This window comes from Xylaria bambusicola, assembly GCF_022495145.1.
Source record: "Xylaria bambusicola strain CBS 139988 unplaced genomic scaffold F5B22scaffold_20, whole genome shotgun sequence".
In the NCBI taxonomy this organism is placed as follows: domain Eukaryota; kingdom Fungi; phylum Ascomycota; class Sordariomycetes; order Xylariales; family Xylariaceae; genus Xylaria; species Xylaria bambusicola.
Genome location: NW_025953573.1, coordinates 229,450 through 255,911, shown reverse-complemented (window position 1 = coordinate 255,911; position 26,462 = coordinate 229,450). Strand labels below are relative to the sequence as shown.

General features: G+C 48.8%; 6 protein-coding genes across 6 annotated transcripts; 1 reads left to right on the top strand and 5 right to left on the bottom strand.

Moving 5' to 3' along the window:
• Window positions 1-3,466: 3,466 nt before the first annotated feature.
• On the bottom strand, window positions 3,467-4,468 carry F5B22DRAFT_646499 (proteasome A-type and B-type; the record flags this gene model as incomplete). The annotated part of the gene is made up of 5 exons (XM_047978737.1): window positions 3,467-3,782; window positions 3,848-4,088; window positions 4,152-4,186; window positions 4,324-4,369; window positions 4,435-4,468. 5 exons carry the CDS (start codon window positions 4,466-4,468, stop codon window positions 3,467-3,469), a joined length of 672 nt encoding a protein of 223 aa, XP_047830866.1.
• Window positions 4,469-4,680: 212 nt separating this feature from the next.
• F5B22DRAFT_606429 (ERV/ALR sulfhydryl oxidase domain-containing protein) lies at window positions 4,681-6,440 on the bottom strand. The gene is made up of 3 exons (XM_047974920.1): window positions 5,610-6,440; window positions 5,036-5,513; window positions 4,681-4,965 (listed from the first exon to the last, which is right to left on the bottom strand). Exons 1-2 carry the CDS (start codon window positions 5,834-5,836, stop codon window positions 5,135-5,137), a joined length of 606 nt encoding a protein of 201 aa, XP_047830865.1. The 5' UTR covers window positions 5,837-6,440; the 3' UTR covers window positions 4,681-4,965; window positions 5,036-5,134.
• Window positions 6,441-7,016: 576 nt separating this feature from the next.
• Window positions 7,017-8,760, top strand: F5B22DRAFT_179929 (uncharacterized protein). The gene is made up of 2 exons (XM_047969398.1): window positions 7,017-8,341; window positions 8,411-8,760. The coding sequence occupies exon 1, from the start codon at window positions 7,215-7,217 to the stop codon at window positions 8,328-8,330; it is 1,116 nt and encodes a 371-aa protein (XP_047830864.1). The 5' UTR covers window positions 7,017-7,214; the 3' UTR covers window positions 8,331-8,341; window positions 8,411-8,760.
• F5B22DRAFT_655939 (proteinase T-like protein) lies at window positions 8,602-10,264 on the bottom strand (the record flags this gene model as incomplete). Its single annotated transcript, XM_047979924.1, has 4 exons — window positions 8,602-9,068; window positions 9,167-9,679; window positions 9,737-9,922; window positions 9,983-10,264. The coding sequence occupies 4 exons, from the start codon at window positions 10,262-10,264 to the stop codon at window positions 8,874-8,876; spliced, it is 1,176 nt and encodes a 391-aa protein (XP_047830863.1). The 3' UTR covers window positions 8,602-8,873.
• A 2,385-nt stretch (window positions 10,265-12,649) lies between these two features.
• On the bottom strand, window positions 12,650-15,632 carry F5B22DRAFT_606416 (major facilitator superfamily domain-containing protein). The gene is made up of 7 exons (XM_047974919.1): window positions 15,143-15,632; window positions 14,427-15,077; window positions 14,359-14,371; window positions 14,052-14,293; window positions 13,561-13,999; window positions 12,921-13,506; window positions 12,650-12,781 (listed from the first exon to the last, which is right to left on the bottom strand). Exons 2-6 carry the CDS (start codon window positions 14,912-14,914, stop codon window positions 13,339-13,341), a joined length of 1,350 nt encoding a protein of 449 aa, XP_047830862.1. The 5' UTR covers window positions 14,915-15,077; window positions 15,143-15,632; the 3' UTR covers window positions 12,650-12,781; window positions 12,921-13,338.
• Window positions 15,633-23,078, bottom strand: F5B22DRAFT_606411 (ankyrin repeat-containing domain protein). Its single transcript, XM_047974918.1, has 4 exons — window positions 22,576-23,078; window positions 22,278-22,461; window positions 20,778-22,173; window positions 15,633-20,719 (listed from the first exon to the last, which is right to left on the bottom strand). Exons 1-4 carry the CDS (start codon window positions 22,979-22,981, stop codon window positions 16,367-16,369), a joined length of 6,339 nt encoding a protein of 2,112 aa, XP_047830861.1. The 5' UTR covers window positions 22,982-23,078; the 3' UTR covers window positions 15,633-16,366.
• Window positions 23,079-26,462: the final 3,384 nt, after the last annotated feature.

Here is a 26,462-nt window from a genome sequence, read left to right as displayed (position 1 = left end):
GGAAGAGTTTAGCAGGGGTGCGGATGCCTGAAGTACGCTAAGGCAGTCCCCTGTCAATAACGCGTACGTCAGGTCGATAGGTACCTGCCCACCTAACGTTCTAGGCTTCAAGCGTGGGCTGTGTGTACCTGATGTAGGGAGGTAGGTACTTCAGATATGTATTGGGAGTGCCTTGGGTAGCAAGTACCTACTATACCAAAAGGCCGTGTAGTGTATGCAGATGCTTGAAAAACCGTGGCGATGTCAAACCAACATGCAACACGACAGCACCAGGGACGAAAAAGCAGCAGGAGAACGAGGTAGAATGAGGGCTCCGATGGCAGAATAGAAAAAGTCTACTATGTAAGTATGTAAGTATGTAATGATGTCTTGTCCACAGGCTGATGCGGTTTAGGCTGGCTGGCGAGTCGCAGATATGACATAAATCGAAAGGGATGGACCCAGATAAGTGAATCTATCGGCGGCAAAACGACGTAGTAGTGTACCAAGATCGCTCCTCTCTCCGTTCGCGCTGTTTTTCTCGGTCTGCCTTGCTTCTCATCGGGCCTCGCATATGGCCATCCTTATCGTAGTTATCCTAGTCGTCAAAAAGAAACAAACAAGAAACAATAACATAAGTAAGACGATGGCCGCAATAACCAATTCGACACTCCAACAGAGACGACAACTAGAAATGACTACAACCAGGCCAAGAGGGGGAAAAGAAAGAGAAGACGAAAAGCTGAACCTAGGCTCCGATGCTGGGGGCCGTCCCATTCAAGTATGCCTACCTCCTTACCTTACATACTATGTATAACAACAGATAGCGAATTGTTGGAGGGGCCAAAAGGGGGGAGGAGGCAGAGGAGGAGGAGGGACGGAAAACTTGATAGCCCCCCGTTGACGTGTTCGGGGGCCACTGATGAGCAGGAGTCTTGATTCAAGTTGATTTCCTTCCCCATCGAATCATAGCCTATCGGGAAAAAGTCTAGACGCAGTCCAGACAACCAACTATGGCACTAGGCACTCTGACAGATCGCCAGACCAGAGTGCTTATCCCAGCGTCGCAAAGTCCACTTCGGGCTGCGAGTGCCCGCACGTGTTTTTGCGATGGCCTATGAGACGTTGTACATGTAAGCTGACGACGCTCCCCCCGGTACAGGAGCTACACTAGGCAAGGAGGAACAGCGTTCTACTCTAAGTAATAACCACTACCTACATGCTGGTTCAGCTGCCTGCCAACCAGATATGCCGCTCAGTTATGGAGCGGAATGCATTCGACCATCTTGCCGTGAAATCAGAGCTACCGAATCTCATCTCCCTCATGGTTCACGGTCCTACTCATGGCGTGTGTGATTGGGCTACTTTTTCTAACAAAGATTAGTTAGATAGTTGGTATTGCTATTTGTGACTTTCTCGGCCCCTGTACCTTACATCATCGGTGCAACTCCCACAACCAACCGGTTGATAACTACGGCACACTAACTAGCGGTGACCCTATAAATACACAAATTGATGAATTAAAGAGGTAGGCTACAACAAAGTAGGTAAGTAACTAACACCAAGATGCACAACATACACTGCAAGGTAGTTTCGAGTGTTCAAAGAACCCGTCCTTTTGCCCTTATGAGGTTGTCGTTTTACTACACGTGTGCTGGGAACTGTGCATAGGATGCTGATTACCAATGTATTAAACCAACCTCTCTTGCTCTTTTTATCAAGCATTTTAGGAAATATGGCCCTAGTTGAAACAAGCCAGACTTGATCAATCGGCATACAGCCGACCTCCCACAGTAGCGAGATATCGTATATTTAACACTATAAACCACATTCCTTTTACATAATTTCGACCGTTCTATGCGGGATTAGAGAACCAACTCGCTTTAATTCTTCGTAACCCCCAGCTGAAGGTTCGTTGGGCTGAGAACACCTAGCAGTCTCTAACCTACAAACAGTAATAATACGTAAGGACCCTAGGTTACTGATTCACACTAAGCAGTTACTACAAATGCATCGTGAGTTGATCTTCCGAGCCGGAGTCCAAGTTAAAAAGCTTCAGGGTAATTATGGAGCGGAAAAAACACACCAGAAGCGCCCAGCCGGCAAACTAGTAGATTACGCACACAGTAGAATATACCTGCGCAGTCGTCCGAGTGGGTTGGCTCTACACTGCTTTTCGCTAGTTAGCCCCGTTCTTGAGGCTCTGATCTATCCACATTCACGACTCAAGTCCCCCCTTCTCTCGAGCAGATCAGGGTTCTCTGCAAGAAATCCCTCCCCTACCTACCTATTCAGGGTTTCGGCAATTCTCGAGCCGAGAGTGGTTTAGATGCAACATGTGAAAAGCAGGCCTCCGTCGAAACGTCGAGAGCAGTCATATCAACTTGATAGTAGCGTCTGACTTACCCAACATCTAGGTAATATTACACCAACATAGGTACTTACTTACTTACTTACTTGTTACCCTCCGCATGATGGTGAGAGTATAATCGTGGGCATGAATAAGCATTCCAAACCACATCGTCAGGCAACGTGCCGAACCCGACCACGCGGCAGTAGTCTACCTCAGAAACATGGGCGTCCTGTCACCTACCTGCAGTGTGACGCTTCCTCGTCGCGAGGTCTCCCTCCCAAGCCCCAGTGGTCTGAAAACAGCGACAACAGCCTTGGCGCTTTTCCCAGAGCTCTGGTACCGGCAGTCGTGTAAGTCAGTGATGTAGTGTACCTATGATTGGCCGTACCCACCAGATATAAGTTTTAGGATACCTACTTAGACCGTTATACCAGCCGCCAGCTTCTGCCATCCCGTGGTTTGGCCACCTGCTATTTCCGAATGCGATTGACGTACCTATTCATTACCTGCAGATCTTCGATATACATGGACGTCCAGGGTGCTGACGGCGAAGTTACAAACAAAGCCGAGGAGTTTTCCCCAAGCCTTACTTATGTCCGAGCCCTCGGTATATCTCTCTCCGTACAGAAAAAAAGACCTAAAAAATAGAAAAATAAAATAAAAATAAAATGCCGCATCGCATCGCGCGGTTAGGTCTCTAAAAATGCTGATTGGATCATGGCCGATTGCACAATCTGCTTGCTGAAAGATAGGCGAAGTATGATTGCAGCTCACCGCCTGATGGTTTGCGTATGCAGCCAAGACGTGAAGCTGCGGAAAAGGTGCAAGTAAAAGGAGGCGAAAGAGAGCCGTGGCGCACCTTCAAAACACGCTTATGTTCCAGTCTGCACTGACTTGATCGCGGGAATAAGAGAATTGATAGGTCTGGCAGCCCTCAGCGCGGCAACTTATAGTCGTTCGATATGTAAGGCTATCTTTGGGTGAATGCAGAGCACCAAGAGCAAATTGCAGCAAGTTCATGAGAGCAGGTCGGAACTTTGTATTTTATAGATAGCATGATACGTCATTAGTGACGAGCCATCATCTAGCAATATTCCTTGCATTTGTCCCTCGTACCCCTTTCTTGTTCCGCTCCTAATGCCGCACTTTATAGTCCTCATCCGGCAAGTATAGGTGACGGTCGGCGCCGTTCTTCGTGAGAACTACCATGCGAATAACACCACCTGAGCTGCCGTCCCACTTGATGGCTTCGCGCAAAGCGCCCTTGACAAAGTTGACAGCATCCTGTTCCTCCATGCCTTCTTTCCAATGGGCATCACAGTAACCATAAATATATGTTGATCCTGAACCACCGATTGCGTATGATTGCTTGTGCAATGAGCCACCTAAGGGGATCGAATAGATCTGGCCACCGTGCCGACCATCCCAACCGGCAATGATGAGACCAGCACTACGAAGTCATGACCGTGAGCAAATTACAAACTTCTAAAGTTGGTGTAGAGTGGTATTTCCTACCTTAGTTGATCCTTGTTGGAGTAGCAGATCTCCTGGAATATGGCCGCAGCCGTTTGTGTTGTGGGTGGTTTGCCGTTTTGCATCGCGAATAGGCCTAGTTGATATTGAACGATATCGGCAACAGCTTGGGTGTCGGCGGCCGATCCGGATCGGCAGCACCAGATAGTATCGTGTACTCGTGTGAGTTTGTCGGTAACTCGGTTCGCAATGTACGCTCCGGTAGTGGTTCTAGAATCGGCACCTGTAGGTGGAGGGGTGAGCAATGAAGCCTAGAGGTAGTGGATAGTTTGGCTGCAAGGCATACCCAAAATAACACCGTCCTTGAATGTTACAGCCATACTATCTTCTGTCAGCTCCTGATATTGGGATTATCGCTGATTTGCCTCTGGGCTGGATGATGCATACATCGAAGTACCTAGGCTTGAATGATGTCAGTGACATGAGCTTTGTGAGCGAGAGCATTATTATGAGCTTACTTGACCTCGCCCTTCTTCAACCTGTCCATATCAACATGGATGCCATCTAATCATGCCGTTGTCAGTCCAATCGTAGGCAAGGGAGCTCCGAGTAACTCGAATCGCCCATACCTTCGTTCAGGACACCTGTCGTGGTGAACTCCATCTTCTATGATGTGACACGGTGTGTCCGTAAGAAATCTCTAGATGAGCGTTGAGAATCTGAGGATCGTATTCGCTTGTGAAGGCGGTTCGTCGAGTTATTACGATTTGTTGTAGCTCTATGAAGAGCTTCGAGTTGCTAGATAATGGATTGCATCAGGTGCAGGCAAGCTCAGGCAGCTCAAGACGCGCAGCCTCACGCAGCCAGCTTGGAACCCGCCAATGCGTTGCTTGGCGGCCGAAGCCACCCCACCAGACCGGCAAGTCACGTGGTCCATGCACTCAATGAGGTACTTACCTATGTACCTCCCTAGTAGCCTCATCAAATTCTGAATTCTTGAGACCTTCTAGAACATAGTTGGGCGGGAAAGGGGACAAAAACGACTCATCGAACTTAGACATGTGAAGAGGGCTACGTCACATTAAGGAGGACAGGACCAAGTTCTTTCAAAAACTCCCCTCCTTTTCCCCAAAGAGTTGGAGGATAAATACATAAGTATGGTAGGTATCTATTTTATATACACATTATGTTCCGCCAAAAAGAAGGCCTGGCTTAATATACAATGAGTAGTCAAAACTCCATGCGCCTTTTCACAAAATATGCGTATGTGCTGTCAAAAAGTTCAATATTCAAGGAGATTATCCGTCTTGTATCGCTCTTCGACTGGGCTTATTCCTTCGTGGCTAACTCTGGTTGTTCCGCCCCGGCCCCAGCCCCGGCCTCGCCGGCTACCTTCTTTTCATCGCCGCATCCACAGTCGTAGAAGTCGCCGATGTTATTGCAGTCAAACAGAGGTTTCTTTAGCCTTTCGTTGACCTGGTTGTGCACATGGCAGGCCCAGCCGGCCGCGGCATTGCGTGAGCCAATCTGAGGAGGGAATTTTTTGAGCAGCTGCCGGAAATGACTAGCGCAATCGCCACAGGGATATAATCGAGCGAACAGTTTGATGTAGGTTTTGAGGGCAAGTGAGTCTTCTTCGGTTGGTTTCTCGGGAAAGCGGGCCATCATCGTATGAAAGAGTTTCCAGCTCGCGCGACCAAGCTCAGCCCTAATCGCAAAAACAAGTCAGTAAACAGAAAATCAGAGTATTGATGGTCGATAAAGAAAAGTATGCAGTAGCAGTGGAAGAATGGAGCAGACATACTTGATGGTCGCATTCTCGAGCTTTGGCGCTATCGATTCTCCCTCCAGAATGTTGCCTGACAGAGCAGCAAAAGCTGTATCTCCTTCGGACGTGCTGTCTTTTGCAAGGCTTGTATCAGGCGCAGGCTTTGGTACGCTGCTTATGCTACCGAGATTGGAGGTACTGAAAGATAATAAAAGGAAACCGGCCACCACGATGGTGATGAGGATGGTGATATGGCGCGCCATTGTATAAAGCAATGGGGATAGATTTGGGGATAGTAGAGCAATGCGAGTCTTTCGTGATGGAGCGCACTGCAGTGGCGTATGAGCGACGACTCGTAGACTCTTACTGGTGGCGAATAGAATCGAGCGACAGCGGATGATAAATAAATGGCAGAATCATCACGGAAGCAACATGATCGGCGGGCGGCGTGAACGGGATAGAATAGGTAGACGCAGACTAAGTAGATCAAACACGGTCGAGACACTCGAACGATGGTCGGGCTTGGATGAGTCCACTGGCTTTATTAATAAACCCACTGAGCAGGCGACGCTAGAGTGAACCTAGGCTGAAATAGGGTTGTGGATTATGTCTATTACTGTTTTACGACAGCCGGACCCTTGTAATACAGGGTCTACTGGCCTAAGCAAGGGACGAACCACGGGGCCGGCAAGTGCCGTAAGGTAACGGCAAGGCGAGTTGCCTAAAACTAAGTCTTCAGCTATTGAAATTGATACTAAATTCGGAAATTTAGGAGATTACACTGATAGACAAGAGGTGAGTAGCGGCATTTACCTACTGCAAGATAAATGCACAGAATGGGATACCTAGGGAGGGGGGAAAAAATACGGACTATTTTACTAGCAGTCTAAATGGCTACTTACCGTAGGTAGGTACCTATATACTTAGTGGACATTCCACTGTAGTCGCACCACAAGTCTACCTAGGTACCATACCCCAGCTTCTTTAACTCTTCCACCTAGGTATATCGTAAACCTTCACAAATCGTATCCAACACACCTATATCCAGACATTACACTTTCATTTCTACTTCTATTCTATTGTAGAGACCAACGATGGTACTTGACAGCCTTCAGAATGGGCAGGTTAGACTATTACGAAACATTTACGCAATTGTTGCAGGAGCCGAGAGGTGTCATGGGAATAACGAAGACGACCACCAATGTGTCTCTAGCTCTTCAGGAAGACACTTCCTTTGATATTTGACCGCTACCTTGTAAGTGCTGTCTTCTGACATGGCCATTTCGGTAGAACCTACCTCAGGACGGGCCGCGCGTTCCGTGATAGTGCCCTTGAACAAGACCTGACCAAGACTCTAACCACCAACGGCGGACCTGACTTACCTAACCTAACCTAACGACGTGGATGTAAATACGTCATTAGCGCGCATTGTCGAAGCAGGTGGTAGAATCCAAGTTCTTATTTAAAAGCATGCCAATACAACATCTACATCTCCTAAAACCTCATATTTCATCCCTCATTCCTAAGAGACCCTAAGAGACCCTAAGATACCCTAGAAATCACCTCGTTCATTGATTTATCGACGATTTACGAGCATAGACAAGTATCGTAAACGCCTCGCTTACACATCCTAGATACAAAATGCCAAACTCATTACAAATTGCCTTACAAAACAACACAACCTCTGACCAGGTGTTTGCCTATGTCACGGGAATTGCGCTACAGCATGATGGACAACGCTGTATACTCAAAGCCGATGGCAAAGGGTTATATTTCCCGCAGAGCCCGCCTGAGATACTCTCCCCTCTCACTGAGGACTGCGCAATCTCGCTCGGTCAGCCCGGGAATACAGTGACGATTGAAATTCCACAGATGGCAGGCGGGCGTATATGGGTGTCACGGGACAGCAAGCTCACATTCCTGTTAAACCCAGGCCCAGCCCTTGTCGAGCCCAGCGTGCTCAATCCGAGCGACCCCAATGCGTCAGTAGATTTCGGTTTCTGCGAGTTCACCCTCAATGATGCCCAGCTCTACGCAAACATCAGCTATGTAGACTTTGTCCCACGGCTCCCCATAGCCCTGAACCTTAAGACGGAGAATGGGCTAGATCAGAATGTGGCCGGCACGGCAGCCGACGCCTTAGACCAGATGGCGGAAGCACTGCGCAAGCAAGCAGGGAAGGACAGCCGGCCTTGGGATAAGCTCATTGTCTTGAAGGATGAAAAGCCCCTGCGCATTCTCAACGCAACACACGGTAATGCCGTCGGCGCCAGCTTCGAGGGCTACTTTGAACCCTATGTGGAAGAGGTATGGGCACGATTAACGCAACACCCTAAGGTTAAGGTCAACACACAAGCGGCGCCAGGAATTCTTCACGCCAAAGTAAAAAACGACAAGCTTCATGTAGGCGACGAGGAATTCGGCAAGCCCAGCACCGCTGATATCCTAGGCTGCAATAGCGGGCCGTTCACTACCGGTCCATCAGCCACGCGCAATGCGATCATCCCTCGTCTGGCAGCTGCATTTGTAAGGACCGCGTTCCTAGAGTCGGACAACCACCCATCTCATCCAGAGACCTTCTACCGTCGGGATCCGACGAATCACTATGCACGGCTTGTTCACGAGCATAACCTGGACAAAAAGGGATACGCGTTTGCGTATGACGATGTGCAACCAGATGATGGAGACGACCAGTCAGGCAAGGTGAACGCGGGGGATCCGGTGCTGTTCACTGTGACAGTTGGCGGCCCTCGCTAAGTGATCTATTTGTTTGTGAAGTTCACATTCTATCTATACTTTTTAATCATTCCATTCTAGATACTAATAGATAATAATAGACATATGATGATAAACATTTCTACGTATCACACGTGCAACCCCGGTCCCTAGTTAAGCCTATAACCTGTTCGTCAAGATGAAAATCCTCCAATCACGGCGGCAGCCCAAAGTAGAACTATGAACGTTCCAACCTCCATTGAGAATTATAGCCGATACGGGTTGATTCAGGGCACAGGCCTTTACCAACTCACTTAAGTACAGATTAACACATATCGTTACGTTGTAGTAGGGGTGTATTATATCCTATAGCTATTGGTATCTCCCAGTAGTCGACTAACCACAATATGAACCAAGAATACCCAGGGTAAGAAGCAAGGCAAGCCGCCCTCCCAAGCCGTCAATGCAGTTTACCCATCAAGCTCCTAAGAACCATTCCAACAAGACCAGCATCATTATGCCAACCCCCCAGGGCAGTACTTCGTTTCCAAATAGCGATAACTCAGATTCATCGCTCAAGAACGCTTAGCCGCTGGGATTGCCGTTGAACGCGAGTTTGTTCACGGTGCTGCTGGGGACGCCGCTGAGAGCGCCAGAGGTGCCGATGGAGGCAATATAGGAGCAGAGGGTCTGAGGGGCCTTGAAGCCCTCGAGGGCCAACAGGTAGGCGCCGAGACCGGCGATGTGGGGGGAGGCCATGGATGTGCCGGAGATGGTGTTCTACATGCCGATTTCAAGCATTAGTGCCTATGGATCTGAGATAGAGTTGTGCGAGGAAGAAGAAAATCCGGAAAAAAAAAAAAAAATTGGGTACTCACAGTGCCACCGCTGTTCCAGGTCGACAGGACATCCTGGCCGGGAGCGAAGACGTCGACGACAGAGCCGTAGTTGGAGAAGGAGGCGCGCGCGTCGGACGATGTCGTGGCCCCGACAGTGCACACCTGGGACTCGCCGGCGGGCGAGGTCGAGGCGGCGTCGGTGTTGCTGTTTCCGGCTGCGACGGCAAGGAAGACGTTAGCGGCGATCATGGCGCGGGCGGCCGAGTTGATGGCCGTCGAGGAGCTGCCGCCCAGCGACATATTGGCGACGGCGCCGGCGGGACAGCTCCGGGTGGCGACGTCCGAGGTCACGAAGTTCATGCCCGCCACGACGCCCGAGGTCGTGCCGGATCCGCCTGCGTTCAGCACCTTGACGGCGTACAGCTTCGTGGCCTTCGCCACACCGTATGTCTTGGAGCCCACGGTGCCGGCGACATGGGTGCCGTGGCCGTTGCCGTCTGAGTTGGAGCTGTCTGCGAAATTGGCCAGCCAGGTGGCGCGGCCCTCGAATTCCTATCACAGTGCTGTTAGCGCGGACGGTTAATCATGAGGAGTTGAGGAGCTGCGTACTGAGTGTGCGGTGTAGATGCCGGTGTCAACGATGTAAGAACAGGTTCCACTGCCGGCAGAGCTGTCGTAGACGTAGCCAGTCGCAGTCCGGCTCTTGTGGGAGATGCGGGCCAAGCCCCAGGTTGAGCCAGATTGCGTAACGTACGCGTTGATGCTCACGATGGAGTCCTGTTCGATGAATTCGACCTATAAAGCCCCCCTTGGTTAAAGAATGTCAAGACGGCAACTGGTTCTTGTCAAGCTTACATCAGGGTGGTTCTGCAGAGTCTCGACCTCCTCAGCTGTGAGGGCACTCGCGAAGCCCTTGAAGCCAGGGGCGGTATAGATGTGGTCGGGCTCGGCGGCCATGGAGGAGTGGAGGGTGCGGAGAGAGTCTGCCACGGCATTGTCGTACATCTTGACGATATACTTGCCCTCAATCAAGTTGCTGCCGGTGCTACGCGGGACATGGAGAGGCGCGGGCGTAGCGCGCTTGGAGGGGGCCGCGAGGGCCAAGGGGAACAAGGCGAGGAGCAGAGAGAAGCGCATAATGACGGCTTTGGAGAACTATGGGCCAAGTTTACAGATGTTGGAAAGGAGAGACTTCACGAGTGTGTCCTGCTAGAGCAAGATTCTACCATTCGTAACGACGACATCGTAGCTATTTATCGACACGGAAAGGGGCTCACTTCGCAATTACTTCTCTTCTATGGAGCGCCGTGGGTTCCCTAGTCTTCTCGTTGACCTTCCAGACAAGGAAGCTCGCAATATCTGCCCATCGAGAGTCTCGTTTGTCCCGCAAGGTACTGGCGATGCTACTCGAAGTTGCAGCCTGTCTGATGCTGTTCGTTAGATAGAGACGACGTGCAGCCGCGCAGACAGTCTTATCTACGACCCCGGTTCGAGGAGAGCCTTGTTGCCCGCACCACATTGCTCGATATCGGCCAATACACATGCATGAACCCCTGACTCCCCCTCGTCTGCCGCGGGATCGCATCGATTATTGGCGATGACATCTTCGGATGACTTGAGCGCCAAGCTCTTGGTACCGGTGGGGCGCTCTGATGAAGACTGCAGTTATTGGCTCGAGCTGTCCAGGAGAAGAAGCATCTGGGAGTTCGTCGTCTTCTGTCGTTGTGAGCGAAAGATAGGCATATGTTGTTAGCTTCCTATTGTGAGGTGTAACATGCTTGGCGCGCTGAATGTCTTATATCACGTCGCATCTGCTAGCAATGGAGCTTGTTATATTGCGGTTGCGCTCGTCAGCGTTGCCAGCAGATGGTCTGGTGTCTCGTGGTGTCTACATTGACGATCGCCTTCCTGATCAAGTAATTATTACCCGACTTAAATAGCGGCAAGAGCCGACGGCGTAAGGGCCTTACCAAATGATCAGTCAAGCTTTGGAGAGTTCATCTATATATAGTGGCCCGCCTTCGATTACCTGGTATCCGGATGACTAAGGCTGGGTATTGCATCATTTACGTTGCACTATCGTGTGCGCTTGGACATGTAATCTATGGACGGACGGGTCTACGGTAACGACAAGCTTCTGCGGAAATTTTCTAGTTGTCGCGTAGCTCTTGGGGATATGTAGGCAACGTAAGATCTGCCATATTACATGCGCCGCCTGTTGGCGTGGTCTTCATTTATTCACTGCATTCACATGATGATATCAAGTAAGCCAGGTCCGATACAGGGACTAGTACTCTTCCTAACTCACGCATTATACGAGACCTATAGCCAAGTAATGTAGGTAATAGGAGGATTGCCAAGCAATACATAGTACCCCATTCGATATGAAGCGTCAAGAAGAGGGACCTCATTCATACGTAACCTGCTTTTCTTACTACTAGTGCGCTACGTAGGGTCACAACTTGCAATGGCAGCGTTGTAGTCAGGTAAGTGATATATTGTTGCATCATTCTGTCACGCTATCCGAAGCTTGAGAGAAAACAATATACCGTCTAATGTTGAGTTATGTCGTTTTTAAATGGCCTGTGGTGCGTGTTGCCAACCCCCTTCGCAGTTGCAGTCGTCGTCTAGACCTACATCACTCCACTTAGCCAAGTGATAAACTCCATATGGTATCAGACAAGAAAGTAGGGTATTTCTTAGGTCGAAGCTTGTTTGATGTAGGCTCGCTCTGCGGCCACGCGCTTTGTTGCTACTCCAATGTACCATCGCGTCTCTTGTGGGCGCCCAACCTGGTCCGGATGCCACCAGATCCACCTGACATAGCAATACGTCCAGATAGGTATGTTGACATAGTGACCAGCGTTACTCGATAAGATGCCGGATAGCCGCTGCCAGGAAAGCCAGAATTCTGTCTCCTCATTGCGATATTTCACGTGTGAGATTGAGCAATGCTAGGTACTTACATGCAGTTGCGACGTTGCGTTGTCGGCCGAATGAACTACGTTGTAGCTCCGCGTTGAGGGCGAGGTTTGTTACCTACTCACGTTACCTATGTGGTGCTTACCTGGATGTTCGTTATATGTATGTGCTGTCGATCGAATCTGACAGCACGTGCCATTGCCTACCAATTGAGCAAGTAGCAGCATGGGTCAAGCTTCCCGATGGCGGCACATACCATCAATTTTAGATGTTGACTGAATAGAGATAAAGTGTATGATGTGGATGGTAATGTAAACCTATTCTCAGTATAGGAAACAACGGCTTGATGATATACGCTAAACTCACACCAGTCTCGCCTCATAACAATGTATAGATGAATTCAGAAAAGTGCATCTAATTACGTCGCGCTGAGGTATGTACTCGAAGGCGCAAGGGTCCTGCCTATTTGAGACTGCCGTGAGAACAGTCGGTAGTCGCTTGGGAGGCGGGTAGAAAGGCATTGGGCCCCCAATGTAACCAACATTGTCGTAGTTTTGCACCTCCTCAGCTGAGGTTGTAGCGGTAACTTAGAAGCATCTTCTCTACTATGTTCAATGAACATGACACTGAAGTCTCCGACAAATGGGCTGAAGAAAATTAGAGGAGCTAACCTACATGATCATAAAGAATAATGCTTCAATGATGTTTAACTACGAGGTTATCGCTTTCACAGTAAGTCTTTAATGTTGAATCTATGTCCGCAGGTAAAGGTGTTGAGGCCTGGGTAATCGGTGAAGTTACAAGGGCGGTAGGTAGGTGGGAGAGAGGGGGTCCAATATCATACATAGGTGCTAAGCTGACGTGTGTCCAGCAGTAGGTATCCATCGGCATATACTCCGACCCGTACGATAGATGTACCGGCAGGCAAGTAGGCCTAGATAATTGACCTAGACTTTGCATGAGACAGGATTATGATAGACTTAGAGTGGCTGAAGAGTAGCCGGGCTCACCAAAGGTCTGAGCAATTGGATCACGACTTTGCACAATGTCCCGTTTTACCTTTTAGACATGCGGGAAATCTTCACCGTGAAGGTACCATCCCATATCTATTTATACCACAGTCTCCTATAAAAGGATAGCTCTCATATTCCGATTTCCAATCTATTAGAAACAAAACACTAGCGATGTAAGCAGCCTGAAAGCCAGATGAGAACATGAAGACCTAGCTACCTCCGCCCTCGCGATTGTCTCCTCCTCTACTAAAAAAAATCATTCCACAACTAATACATTTAGACCTTCGCGAAAAAGTTCCTATTAGTGCGGAAACGGACAAGCTCAATAAAACCCGCAGCACCGAGGGCCAAAGACCCAGCATAAAACATAGCCGGACGGTAAGCCTGGAAGCCGGCACCTTGTCCACCGTAGGCATCGAGCAAGTATCCTGCAATAGGGGCTCCCTGGGCACATGTGTGAGTGGTGTCTCTCCAAACTCGAGCCAATTTGCTGCTTACCAAAAGATATCCACCACTCCAGCTTGTTACGATCATACCCATGGCAACTGTGACTCTAGCCGACCCGAAACAGTTTCCCACCACTGTTGGCATAGTGGAAAAGAATCCACCATTCGCCATTCCGTTCACGACGCTAAAGACCGCCAGCGGAGCTAGAGACGTAGACACTGGCCAGACGGCAAGCATGCTGATGGCTGCTAAGCTGAGCGCGAGGAACAGGGCGTTAAGGGGGCCGATCTTGTCACACAGGAGACCGCTCAAGATTCTTCCCACTGCTGATGCAAAGTTGAAACCTGCTAACAGGCCAGCACCTGTCGCAGAACTCAGGCCAATAGCATTGGCGAAGAGGGGGATGAAGAACGGAGGGACAAGCAGAGGAAAGGTCCCTATAGCACCACCAATAAAGACGAAAACGAAACTGGGGTTTTTGAATAGACGCCTTGAAGACTGTCAGCGGATGAACATTGTGGCAGACACCGAGCACAAAATACCATTCAACAAACCCACCATTACGAATGGGGGTTCTTTCTTTTATGAACCAAGCAGCCGGTAGCCCCGTGGCGATCGTACTAAGGCCGAGAGTTCGAAACGCCCAAGCAGGGCCAGCAGCTCGGATTAGAGGGTCAAGTGCCAAGCTGAGAACGGCGCCGCCAAAGCCACCGCCAGCAAAGACAACGCCGTTAGCCAGACCACGCTTCTTGCTGAAGTATTGCGCCGACCCGGTTGAGGTAACCTAGAGCTAAGTTAGCACTACCGCCATCGCCTCAAGCAGTGGCCATCCGAAATAAGAGGACTTACTATGAACGTGAGTCTGCAGCAAAGTTAGTGTAAGTACGAAGGAGCCCATATCGATCTTTACTACTTACCCAAATCCCAGTCCCAACAATACACCTTCCGTGATGAAAAGGCCAGGGACGCTGTTCACAGCGAAGCCCGCCAAGATCTCAGCAAGTCCGATGAGAAAGATGCCCAACATGCCGGTATACCGAACGCCGATCATGCGCATAATGCGCGAGTTCAGAATCGCTACGGCGGCGAGCAAAGTGGGACCGAGCGCCCCGACGAAGGACAGAACCGCCGGCGTCGAAAGGCCGTCTTCCACCAAGTAGCCCTGGATGACTCCCCAGCTGTAACTAGTGCCGATAGTCCACCACGACAGCACGGCGCAAGACGCTACGACGACCCAACCATAGCCGCCATCAGGCACGTCAGAATCGGCCAAGCGAGATGCCTCCAGCACAGGATCGACCGTACTCGAGCTGTCGCTCTTCGGCGCTTCGATAGGCTCACGCTGCAACACCGTGGTAAGCGGTCCCAGCTCAATGGCCGTCGTCGTCGAAGTCGCGGTTGCCATCGCGAAGGTGTCAAAGAATGTCGCTCAGGCTCTCGCGAGCAAGATGGGAATTTTTCGAGACTTCGAGGGGTCCAGATATAGATGAGTTCGTCGGGCACCGGTCCGATCCGATGATATTGCTCTCTCCTTATCTCTGAAATTCCCAAAAACATTGGGTCGCTACCTAACACCAGCCGAGGGCTGATAAGCTGACAATACGTAACTTGATCCCAGGTGAAATTAACCCACTTAAAGGGCGCGCGACGACAAGCCCGTCAGCTCGCGGGCTTTTAGCTCCTAAACCTAAACCTTGCTCTTAGAGCGGCGACCAACATGGGTAAAGTGGCCATGCTTATTAAATGAAAAGCCCCTCATCGTTTTTTTTTTTTTTCCCTTTATTATTGCGGTCACCTTTATCCGCTTAGAAATCCTCGCTTCTTTTAGGTAGCGTAGGACTTGAAGATTGTTGGGCTTGAAAGGGGATATCAAGCTATTTTTCGTAGCTCAGGGGAACTGGGGACGCAGTTTCATTACGTAATCCGTAGCATTGTACCTACGTAGGTTTCACCTGGCACTCAAAGAGTCTGACCTTGCAGCATTTCAAGCCCCTCCCAACGCAAAACCCTGAGCTAAATATAAACTAACTAAACCCATTTGTGATCAACCTTTAACATTGAGATGGCCGATAGATGCTGGCAACATGACAGCAGGTACCGTACCAAAACTTGCTGTACCCAGTAAACACTTAGACGAAAGTTGATACAATTTCAACATAGGTACGTGTTCAAATATCTAAAGTTCTTGAATATTTAAGGACTTAAACGCACAACTTGTAATAAACAGTTAGTTACTTATCGATTAAGTGATAATTAATCACTGTTTACATGTTAGAAAAAGTGTAGATGTTTAGAAAGAACAAGTACTTGAACGATAGTCATGCTAGCATTTACTGAACTGGGCGGGGGCCGGTCCTGAAGGGTACCTATTAGGCCGCCGAGAATCGCCCGACTTCGGGATCAATTGACGTCTGCACTTGCGCCGGTAGCACGACATGAGCAACAACATACTGCGTATAAAGCAGCGCAGAAGCATTCATCTACACCCAGAGACGCCGGAAGCATCAATAAAAACAAGGTCAAAGGCGCATAGTGCAAGTTGTGATTCAGAATCACTACAAGATGACAGAGGCCGAAGTCGCTCGCTGTCAGGGTCACCCCGGTCTTGATATTAAGCATAGTTGAAGCGTCCAGTTGATGATATTATGATACATCGTGATTCATCAACTCATTCTAAGCAAGGCGAAGTACACTGAATAATAGGAGCAAAAGCCAGGAGAGAAGGTGAAAAACGAGGCCAAAAGATCAACCGTGTCATAGGCTTCTAGATGTACTAATCTGACCCGTGGCGATTGCGCCGACCAGAGACCCGGGATAGGTAAGGATAACATGCTTAGCCATGGGACAACGAGGCTACTTATTCCTCCTTTTTCCTAGCGAAAAGCGCGAGAATCTTCTTCTTCTCACATGCAGCAGCGACGTCAAGCGGCGTCTGCTTGTTCTCGTCATCCATCATCGGATCTAAACCCCTATTCATCAGCTCCAGGAAAGTCTTGGTGGTTTTCCTGGCCGCTAGATGGAGCAACCCGCGGCCAGCGTCGTCACGAGTGGTAAAGTCGGCCCCAGACGCTTCCCACAGTGCCCTCGCCTCTGCCTTCGCGTTAGAGACATTGGGTGGTTCCCAGCTATCACCTTCGTCGCTGTCGAACTCATCGGATTCGGAATACTCGGGATCAAAATTATCGGAATTGGAAGAATAATAAGAGAAGAGTGGCGTCTCCCCTCGGATATTCCGGCTGTTGATGTTGCAACCACGGCCCAGCATGTCTTGGAACAGTTGACGGAATTCAGCATTGCGGAGCCTACCGGCTATGATATGTAAAGTAGAGTTGCCGTCACCGTCGGTAAGAAGGGGATCGGCGCCTGACTGAAGCAAAAGCGTCACAACTTTCATGAATTTTGGTCTCATGGTTGCGAAATGGAGTGCGAGATGTAGGGGGGTGTTTCCTAGCTTATCCTTTTGGTTTACGAGACTTGGGTATTTACTGGCCATGTACGATAGTGAATCATCGTAGGAGTGGTCCTCGGGGCGCCAGGTTTGAATGGTGTCATCAAACATAAGATGTAAGGCGTTCCGGCCTTGATCATCCCTCGCCAATGGATCCGCTCCCCTGGACAGAAGGTATTTTAGGATGGATTGGCCAGCCATTGGCGGATCTTCAACGGAGGATGGCGGGATCTTTATCAAGGTATCGGGACCACTAAAGCTACTGCATGCAGACAGTAGGAGCGTCCTCCCTTTCGGATCACGGCGGTCGATATCAAGATTTGTCAACTTTAGGAATGGCTCTACTATACGACTATGCTCCACAAGGTCATGTAGTATGGTAGACTGCACGTACCCTCTCGGTATATGCGATTCGTTAGAGTCCCAGACAGTGACCGACCCTCCTATTCCCTCAACATTTTTGCTAACTGTTGCGCGTTGTAAGCACGTAGCAAATGGGTCAGCCCCGTATTCTAGAAGCGTCTCCGTCATCTTCGCTCGAACCTCTTTCAAGACAGACTCCTTCTCTGTGCGTAGACTATTATAATATTCAGAGCTATTCATCTTTGCTGTATAGTGTAATGCAAAGAGCTGTTCCTCAGCAGCACGGTTCTGATGCTTCGACGAATGCTTGACTTCAGGACGGCGAGTATTTGGATCCACACCAGCTGATAGGACCACTCGTAGTGCTTCATGATTGTTGCCATCGATAGCTGCAAATAGTGCGTGAGAGTCAGCCCTGGCGCCGCTCTTGACCAAAAGCTGAACCATCTGTGCGTCTTCTCCAGCGCAGGAAATACAGGACCGCCCTTCTGCATCAATTGCGTTGACATCAGCACCAGCATTAACTAAAGCTCGGACGATGTCTTCGCAAAATATGCTCTGAGAGTTTAACGCAACATGCAATGGTGTCTGACCAAGGTGGTTTCGGATATTCAAGTCAGCCGACCGCTTGATAAAGTAGGGAACCGCCAGGGCAGCATGCCACCACTGGTCACCCTTTGCAACCGAGAGTAGCGGGCCATCCATAGGTTTCCCGCCACCTTCGCCATGCAGCCGATTCATGTCGACGCCGCAGCCTTCCACGAGAAATCGGACCATTTCCATATTCGGTAAATCATGTCGAACAGCAGCGAGAAGGTATGATGAGTTTTCGAACCGATCAGACTTGGTTTGGCTCCCAGAAGTCATGCTTAGCTGAGAGCTGCACGCTTCTTTGTCTGAGTCCTTCAATTCGGGATACAGATCATCAACGATTCCCTTCGCCAAAGAGACAAACCCCTGGCGCGCTAGGAATTTAAAATTGCTGCTTCCTGGTATATCTTGCTGGAAGAAATCTGCTCCTGCTCGAGCTAGTTCCCTCACTGCACCGTATTCGCGGCGCATCATTAGAGTCTGGAACAAGTCATTATTGCCTTTTCCGTTCACAATTCCCTTGAATTCAGTTAGGGATTGACGAGTAACTTCTTCAACTCGGCGTCTTTGGTGAAGAGCATAGTTGTCTTCTGTGGGTTTCTGCTCTTTCGCTTTTGCATACTCATTTTGCAGTGATCTGACAGTAGCCAGGCATCCCACAGTGTAGTCTCTATGGCTGCGAAAGGCTCCATTTATAAGGTAATTTTGCTGAATCTCTCTGTTCGGATCATACTGCATGTTCTTCTCAAGTATCATTTCCAGTATTTCATCGATCCTCGTGTTTTGGTTAGGCAATCCTGGCCGTGGGCCGGGTGCTCTCCTGCTGGAAGAGGTGGCAGGACGAGAAGTATCATTCAATAGCAAGCCTCCAGCATCCAAATCCTCGCCATACGGATAATCTTTCTCCCATAAGGACTGCTCCTGCTCAAACTGAAGACAAGCCCCAATGAGACTGTCAGCATCCACATTGGCGCCAGCGCCAAGTAGGAGGACAACAGTTTCAGGCCTCCCGGAGCGACAGGCATAATGCAAAGGCGTCCATCCGAGTTCATAGTTATTGACGGAATTAGTGGCTTCCTGCGCATCTATAACCCCGGGCGAGAACTGAAACTCATTGTCATGGTACCAGCTTGCTCTCGGTATGAATGGCGTTGCCTTGTCACAATTTTCTCCCGCAGGGACCGTCTCTTTCATCTGCCTGCGGTAAAGCGCGTCAAGAAGGATTCCAACGATGTTGCTTTCCCTAGATTGGGTAGCAAGATGCAACGGTGTTCGGCCCTCCAGTGTCGTCAATGTCGGATTTGCCCCGGCATCTAGTAACTTTTGAACATACGAGCCGGAATTTGTGCACGCCAGGTGCAATGGCGTGATACCGGCGTTGTCAACAACATCTACAGACATCGCTCCAGAAGATTTCATCTTTTGGATGACGAAATCGATAGCAAGCATCCTCGAAGATCTGTATACGTGGAGCCGTGAACTTGAACAGCATAGAATATGTAAAGGCGTACGACCATTATAGTTTCGTTGGCTTAGGCTCAAGCCCAGCGATAAGAGGTGCTTCCATAATTCAATGATTGCATGTGCGTAGTACTCGTCGTGATTTTCCCGTCGCTTGGCTAGTTCATGGAGAAGGTTGTTACCATGATTGTCAACAGCGCTTGAGTTGAGTCCACGGGCCAAAAGGAACTCAAAGAAATTTGCGTCTATATCTCGTGCAAATTGAAGATCCCTCCGGAGAGTCTGTCTCTTGATTGCTTCGTGTAGAAGAGTACGACCTTGAAAATCACTTACAGCAAGTGACGCTCCTTTCCCCATGAGTAGTTCGACAAATTTCAAAGACTCTCGCCACTGATCTGCGATTGCGCGGTATAAAACAGTTGATCCTTGCGTATCCTTCGCGTTGATATCAACGCCGGCAGAAAGCAACATGTCCATGGTCTGTTCCAGTGCCTTGAGATTGTGGGAGATGCCGTGCAACGGTAGGTCGCCTGACAAGTTTCTATAGTTGGGATCCGCACCCAGGTCCAACACCTCCCGAAGATGCTTTGTTATATCATCTCTACACCTTACGAGATGGTGTATGATATTGTTGCCCTTATTATCGACAACTGAGCAATCAGGCCGAAATTCTAAGAGTCGATCTAAATTTTCCGATGTACTAAACACTCCTATCAGGCAACTCAACAGAGGCGTTTGCCCTTCTTTATTCCTCTGGTTGATATTCGCGCCGCCCAAGCTGACTAGGAGACCTATAACTTCATTGTTCTTAGTTTTGTGTAAGGGTGTAGCACCGTCAGATGATGTTTCGTTGACGTCAACGCCAGCATCGATAAGCAGTCGCGTCAAGACTGGGCTGTTTATTGCCCAATGGAGGGCGTTGGAGCCGTCCCCATGACGTTGGTGAACATCAATTCCAGAATTCACCAGCTGTGAAAAGATCGTCTCTAGGGCATCGTCATCTGAATCATACCGCTTTGTGGCGGTGCAGAGATTGTAGAGTGGACTGCGATAGTAACCGGATCGCCATGTTCTAGCCTGAGCAGATTCGTTGGAGTTGGGATTAGCACCAGCTTCTAAGAGAGCCGAAACACAATCCGCATTTCTAGAGCTACATGCTAGAGCCAAGAGTGTATGCCCACGGTCTTCCCCCTTCACGGCGACTTCGGCATGTTGCAAAATCCTTCGAACATTCGCAGATTTCCCCATCTCGGTCGCCCATTGCAGGGCGCGATGAACAACATCAGGATCTGAGATGGAAGACATGAAGACGTCAACAGTCTCGACATGGCCATATTGGCATGCATACTAATATAGAAAGCAATCAGCTAAAATAGACCACCATAGACAATTCAAGGCATCATACCATGAGCGGGGTCTGTCCAATGGTGCTTGGGGAGTTTCCACAGTGTCTACCAGGAGTATCTCGGGTCTTCCCTGTCATGGGGCTCACACCACATTGTAGGAGTGTCTTGGCAACCTCAGCATGATTTGCCATTGCAGCCTTATGAAGTGGCTTGTAACCATCGTGATTATCGTCTTGATCGGGATTGGCCCCTGCTTGGGCAAGTAAGCCTACTGCACCAGCATGACCAGATGATGCAGCCCACCAGAGTGGTGTTCTTCCTCGCTTGTCCTGGCAATTGGCGTCTATATCTCCTCCTTTCAAGAGCTCCTGTATATAACTATCAAGGCCGAACGATGCCGCTACATGTAGCTGCGTGAGGCCGCTAAAAGAGCCAGCACTTCTGGGCCAACCTAGGACTAACCACGCATTCAGACGTGCTGTGTCATTGAAGAGTCGTTGGAGAGCCTCATTCACCTTCTCTTGATTGTACCCAGCAAGACTAGACTTAGTAACGTGGACATGCCAGTTCGATACTGCATACTCGATAAAAGGGTACTTTAGTCGCAACTCAGCCCTCCCACGCAATACATCAGTGTCGTGTCCTGTGATGCAAGGTAGGGATTCCGGATTGGCCAAGTGTTCGGAAAGCTGTCTTTTGGACACGATGTTTTGCAAAGCATATTCTAAGTAGGATAAACAAGCCAGTGCAAGAGTGTTGTGTGTAGTTCCAGGCTTTAGGGTAGGGTAGTCCACACTGGTGTCTGGCCGGTTGCTGCCCGTTAGATACTCCGTGAATGAATGATGAACAACGCAGACTGTTTCGTCCAATAGAATCTCTAGGAGTGGACCACATGCAGTCCTGACCATTTCTTTTGTTGTTTTCAACTTTATTTCAGTCTGTGAGAGGTAGGTAAACTCCAGCATTTCAGCAACCTCCAGGAGTCGGAGGGGACGGGAGGCATGAGTGGCACATTGGAGGATCAGCCTCTGTAGATCAGGGGGGATGCCAGATCTGAGAGAATGTACTCTAAGTAAGTTTGTGTACATGTCGTTAAGATCTTGAGGGAGAGCGGTCAGAACATCTCCAATGTTAGCGCCGGGTTTGAGAAAGGCGTCCATTGCAAGCCTAGCGTACAAGAAGAGTCCGTTCGCTCGGCCAGGGACGGCATCCATTATAAGTTTCCTATCAGAATCCGTGATCGACGTAAGGCTGAGCTTTTGTTGCACGTAAGTGGAGATATCTTTATCAACAGCATCCTCATCCAAGCGGATTTGAAGCATTTCTGTCTTGCGGAGCACAGCTTCAAGCCTCGCAATAGGGCGACTCGTCATGAGAACCTTAATTTTCCCTGGCTTCCATAGGCCTAATTCCGCCAGGGTCCGGAGAAATTCGTCATTACCCTGGTCCATCTCACTATTTGAATGTGTAGGTGAGCATTGGCGCGAAAAGTAGGGAGTTTAGCTAGGTCTTATGAGAGGCGGAGGGCCGGAAATGATAAGGGAGTGTAGAATGCATACTCAAGAGCGTCAACAACGCAGTAGGCGTTGTTTGATAAGCCGCCCAAAGCGAGGCGTAAGTCCCTCCAAAGCTCGCTCATTGATAAAGTGTCAAGCGACCGGCGCTTCTCCACATATTCATTCAGGCAGCGTTGAAGAGGAGGGCTATACAATAAGACTTGGTCAAGCCAATCGCGCAGTAATGCTGTGCGCATGCTCTCATCAGTAATCTTCATACAGAAACGCCTTTAACAAAGGCCACCAAGGAAAGGAGGGAGTCATTGCCCAGGCGCAGGGGATGCGTTCCCTGATGACATACCAGTGGGTTCATGATTGGCATCGATTATTTGACGAAAGAAGAAATAAAGGACCGGAGTGCCAGGGTGCTGCGCGGCAAGGTCGTGGATCAGTTGGGCAGCGATAACAGATTTGCCCGAGCCAGGAATGCCCTTCACCCACAGGGTGCCTAGCTGCTGGCTTCGAAGCCATTCCCGGTACGTCGTGCTTGAGGTGAGCCATACGCCAGTTCCAGCAGCATGTGAAGCCAGGTGCTTTTGATACTCCCCGAAACGATCATCATAGGCGGTGGGCTGCAGCCAGGTACGAATTTTGGCGATGGCATCTGCAGACATAGGTAGGATGTTGTCCGGGTTGAAGTCGCTGACATCGTCTCTATCGATAAGCACTGCATCGCCGCTGGTGTCTGAGGCGCTATCAGTCGACATGGTGCAGTTATTCACACACAGCAAGGGATTACGGGGGAGACTTTCACACGTCAAGAGAAGAATACTGGCATAGAAATGAGGGGAGGAATTTAGATCTTGATACCAGCAGCATTTCAATTTATGTAGGTGTTGATTTGGGGGCGGTGGTGGTAGTTGGCTGCATCCTGATCGCTGCCTGCTCAGCTACGCCGCGCGACTACATGAATATGGTCCGCATTGTCTCACACAGCTACAGCAACGCGCTGTTTGCTTGATACCTGCAGTGATTTATGAACTAAATTTCTCAAATCGAGTGACGGAATAGGGGAAATTTACCTTGGAAGAGGAAGGTCCTCGTTCATCAACAAACCGCGCGTTATATATATCAATAACAGCAAGAAGCGGTCCTTCAATCGTGCCGCATGTTTAGAAGTTTCGAATCAGCCACATGGTTACATTCACAGATACAAGTAGATCACGCCACAATGAGTCAGCAGGCATCTCAAACCAAATCATCATATCATGCTGACTTCATTATTCTTTCTATAACATAACCAGGTTCCTGGCTAGGTATCTCTACTATTTCCTACATACTTCTCACGGAACCGATTAGAAGTGCAATACTAAACCATCGCGTTATCCAAAAGATAGAAACGATGTTACTAGGTTGAGGCTCTGCATGCATACACTTAACTATGGTATGGTGACAATACTGCTCCAAAATCTTATGCGGGCCGTACCTTGCGTACATTGATTATCCGCCGCAACTTAAACTGACTTCTGAGTTTAAGTTTAAGCCTTAATTATAGATGGAATCTAACCCAATTATATATCTCCTCTGGTCATATAACAAGGGCAGATTGAACTGGGCTTGGAACTGAGGATTCTGATTACAATGATCAACTAGGGCTGCATTAGTCCTTGACCAACCAACTCCTTCTCGGCTGTTGGTGGCTTGAGGAGACTCTATATACAAATGATCTGCCAGCCCAGACCGCCTGGGTCTCTAGGGTCTATTTCAAGAAGCGAAGTCTGTATAACCTCACTTTCCAATATTGCCCAATATTGCCTGCAATGGTCCTTCGTACGGCCGAAGTGCAAGGCGAACTGCATTCTTCAACCGGTACAGAGGTTACACGTGTAACAGGTCACGGTACCCTAACTTCTAGATAGCTGGTTTAAGATCACAGCTCTTGTTTTGGAAACTGTACGATGAATCACTCTTGGATGATTTATTAAGCGGCAATACTTACACCAAAGTGCCGCTTTATCATTATTTTTCTTTGTCCCCTTTCTTCCCCTCCATTTTCTGTTACTTTACTTGTGCCAATGGAAGGGAACTATTACTATCTGTAACCGAGTTCTAACTCTAGGTATGTTTATATTGCAAGTCTTTTATGCTCCTGTTTTTCAACGACAACTTATGGGATCCCCCATCCTACACTTAAAAGATTTAAGTGCAGGCTGGGCATGTTACACAGTAGCTCCATAATGAAGCTCCTTCACATGGTTAGCGAGCAATATACAAGATGTAATATTTCTTTTAGGATCATGCCTCACCACGGAAGCCTTCAGAATGACGAAGTGAACGTTTAAATGAATGGAGTAACCCGTTCTTACATGAACTTGCGTTGGGCTTCATTAGTGTATACAAATTTCCCTCTTATTCTACTACTTAAAAACCATATCAGCATACGTTACACGCGTATAAGCTGAATATGCGGTTCGCCTTGCACTTCGGCTATATGAAGGGTCATTACAAGTTATTGATGATCTTCAAAGATATGCAGGCAATATTGGGGAATAGTGGAAAGTGAGGTTATACAGACTTCACTTCTTGAAACAAGCCCTTGAGGCCTAGGCGGTCTGGGTTGGCAGACCAGTTGTATATAGAGTTGAGTCAAGCCACTTAGGCCAAGATGGAATTAGTTGGTCAAGGACTCATACAGCCCTAGCTGATCATTATATTATGAATAGCATCAATTTCCGAGCTCGGATCTCTGCCCCTTGTTATACTAGCATATACAAATTTCCTCTTATTCTACAACTTCAAGCTATGTCAGCTTTTCGCTATATTCCAATTATCTATCTAAACATTACGTCATACTCCATGTGTAAGTCAAGTTTCTGTGTCCTTTTGCTCCTTCTCTTCCTTTCCCCTTACCCCTCCCTTCTCATCATCTAGTCATTCCTGCCTTCTCATCACCACCAGCTCGACCATACTTTCTTACCATTCTCGCGAACCATGGGAACGAACCATAACACTAGCGGTCACACCGCCTGAACTCTACGTCCCGTGGTTATTATAGGGTTTATAGCTCATCGTACAGATTTCTAACTGCTCCCGATTAGGTCGAGGGTTTGAATCCATCCCACTTGAAGGTGCATCGCTGCGTTGCGAAGAATCTCCTATTTCACGCTTCCCTCGTCCCTTCCCCTTTTCTTGGTTGGGGGTCTGGTCCCTCCTTTAAATCCAAACTCCATCAGCACTGCCACCAATTTGACAGTGCCCGATCCCAGCATCGAGTCCCTAATTCCCATACAACCCCCTGAAACCAGTGGCATATCAGGCAGAAGCATTAATACCTAGGTACCGATTAACCGAATGCATTCCCCGCAACATTAGAACATGGGTACTGTAGCAACACCTTATACTCATCGATTTGAAGGATATAAAGGGACGGGGCGCAAGGTCCACATTGAAGAGATTCTGAAGTTTGAGAAACAACGGGCAAAACACGAACATGCCTTTGGATACCACAATAATTGAATGCAGCACCTGAAGTTGACACTATTCAGGAGAGAATGATTTATCATGATAACCAAGGTTCATACTGTCCCTGATCAGCCGTGGTGGTTAAACCTAGCTCGATTTACACTTAGAAAGACCTTGCTAACATCTGAAGTCTACTACTACCTAGGTATGTTTTAAATACGATCCAAAAGTTTGCTCATCATACACAGTACATTCTTTCATTTCCACTTAACACATCTTTGCCTTAACAAAGACAAGATTTTGGAATAGGGTACCAGCAGAAGATGCGATGGACTAGTTTGGCGCTGGGCGCAGATATAGTAGACTATTGCATTAAATATAGCCCTGTTTCTTTCCCTAGGAGCTGTATAGCTCCTGTCTGATTAACTCAATTTACCCAACTCCTAGCTTTACAGATTATGAAAATTCAGAGATCGTTATAATTGAGGTATTAGTATTTGTAGGCTTATGTAAGAATTTACAGGTCAGAACAGGCTTTTACCTGGTTGGGTTAAGCATATCACCCCATGGCTTGGCACGTCAACGCAGCATTGACAACAACAATGGGCCTGTAATGGGTACTTTGCGATCTCTAGCAGACCCCTACAAATACGACGTATCGAAGTAGGTACGCATAGACGTAATTACCTACATCACGACAACATGCATGGTGGAAACGTCGATCAAAGGGCTATCCTTACATGAACGCCATGGCGATCCGCCTTTTTGTCTCTTCCTCGAAGTTCA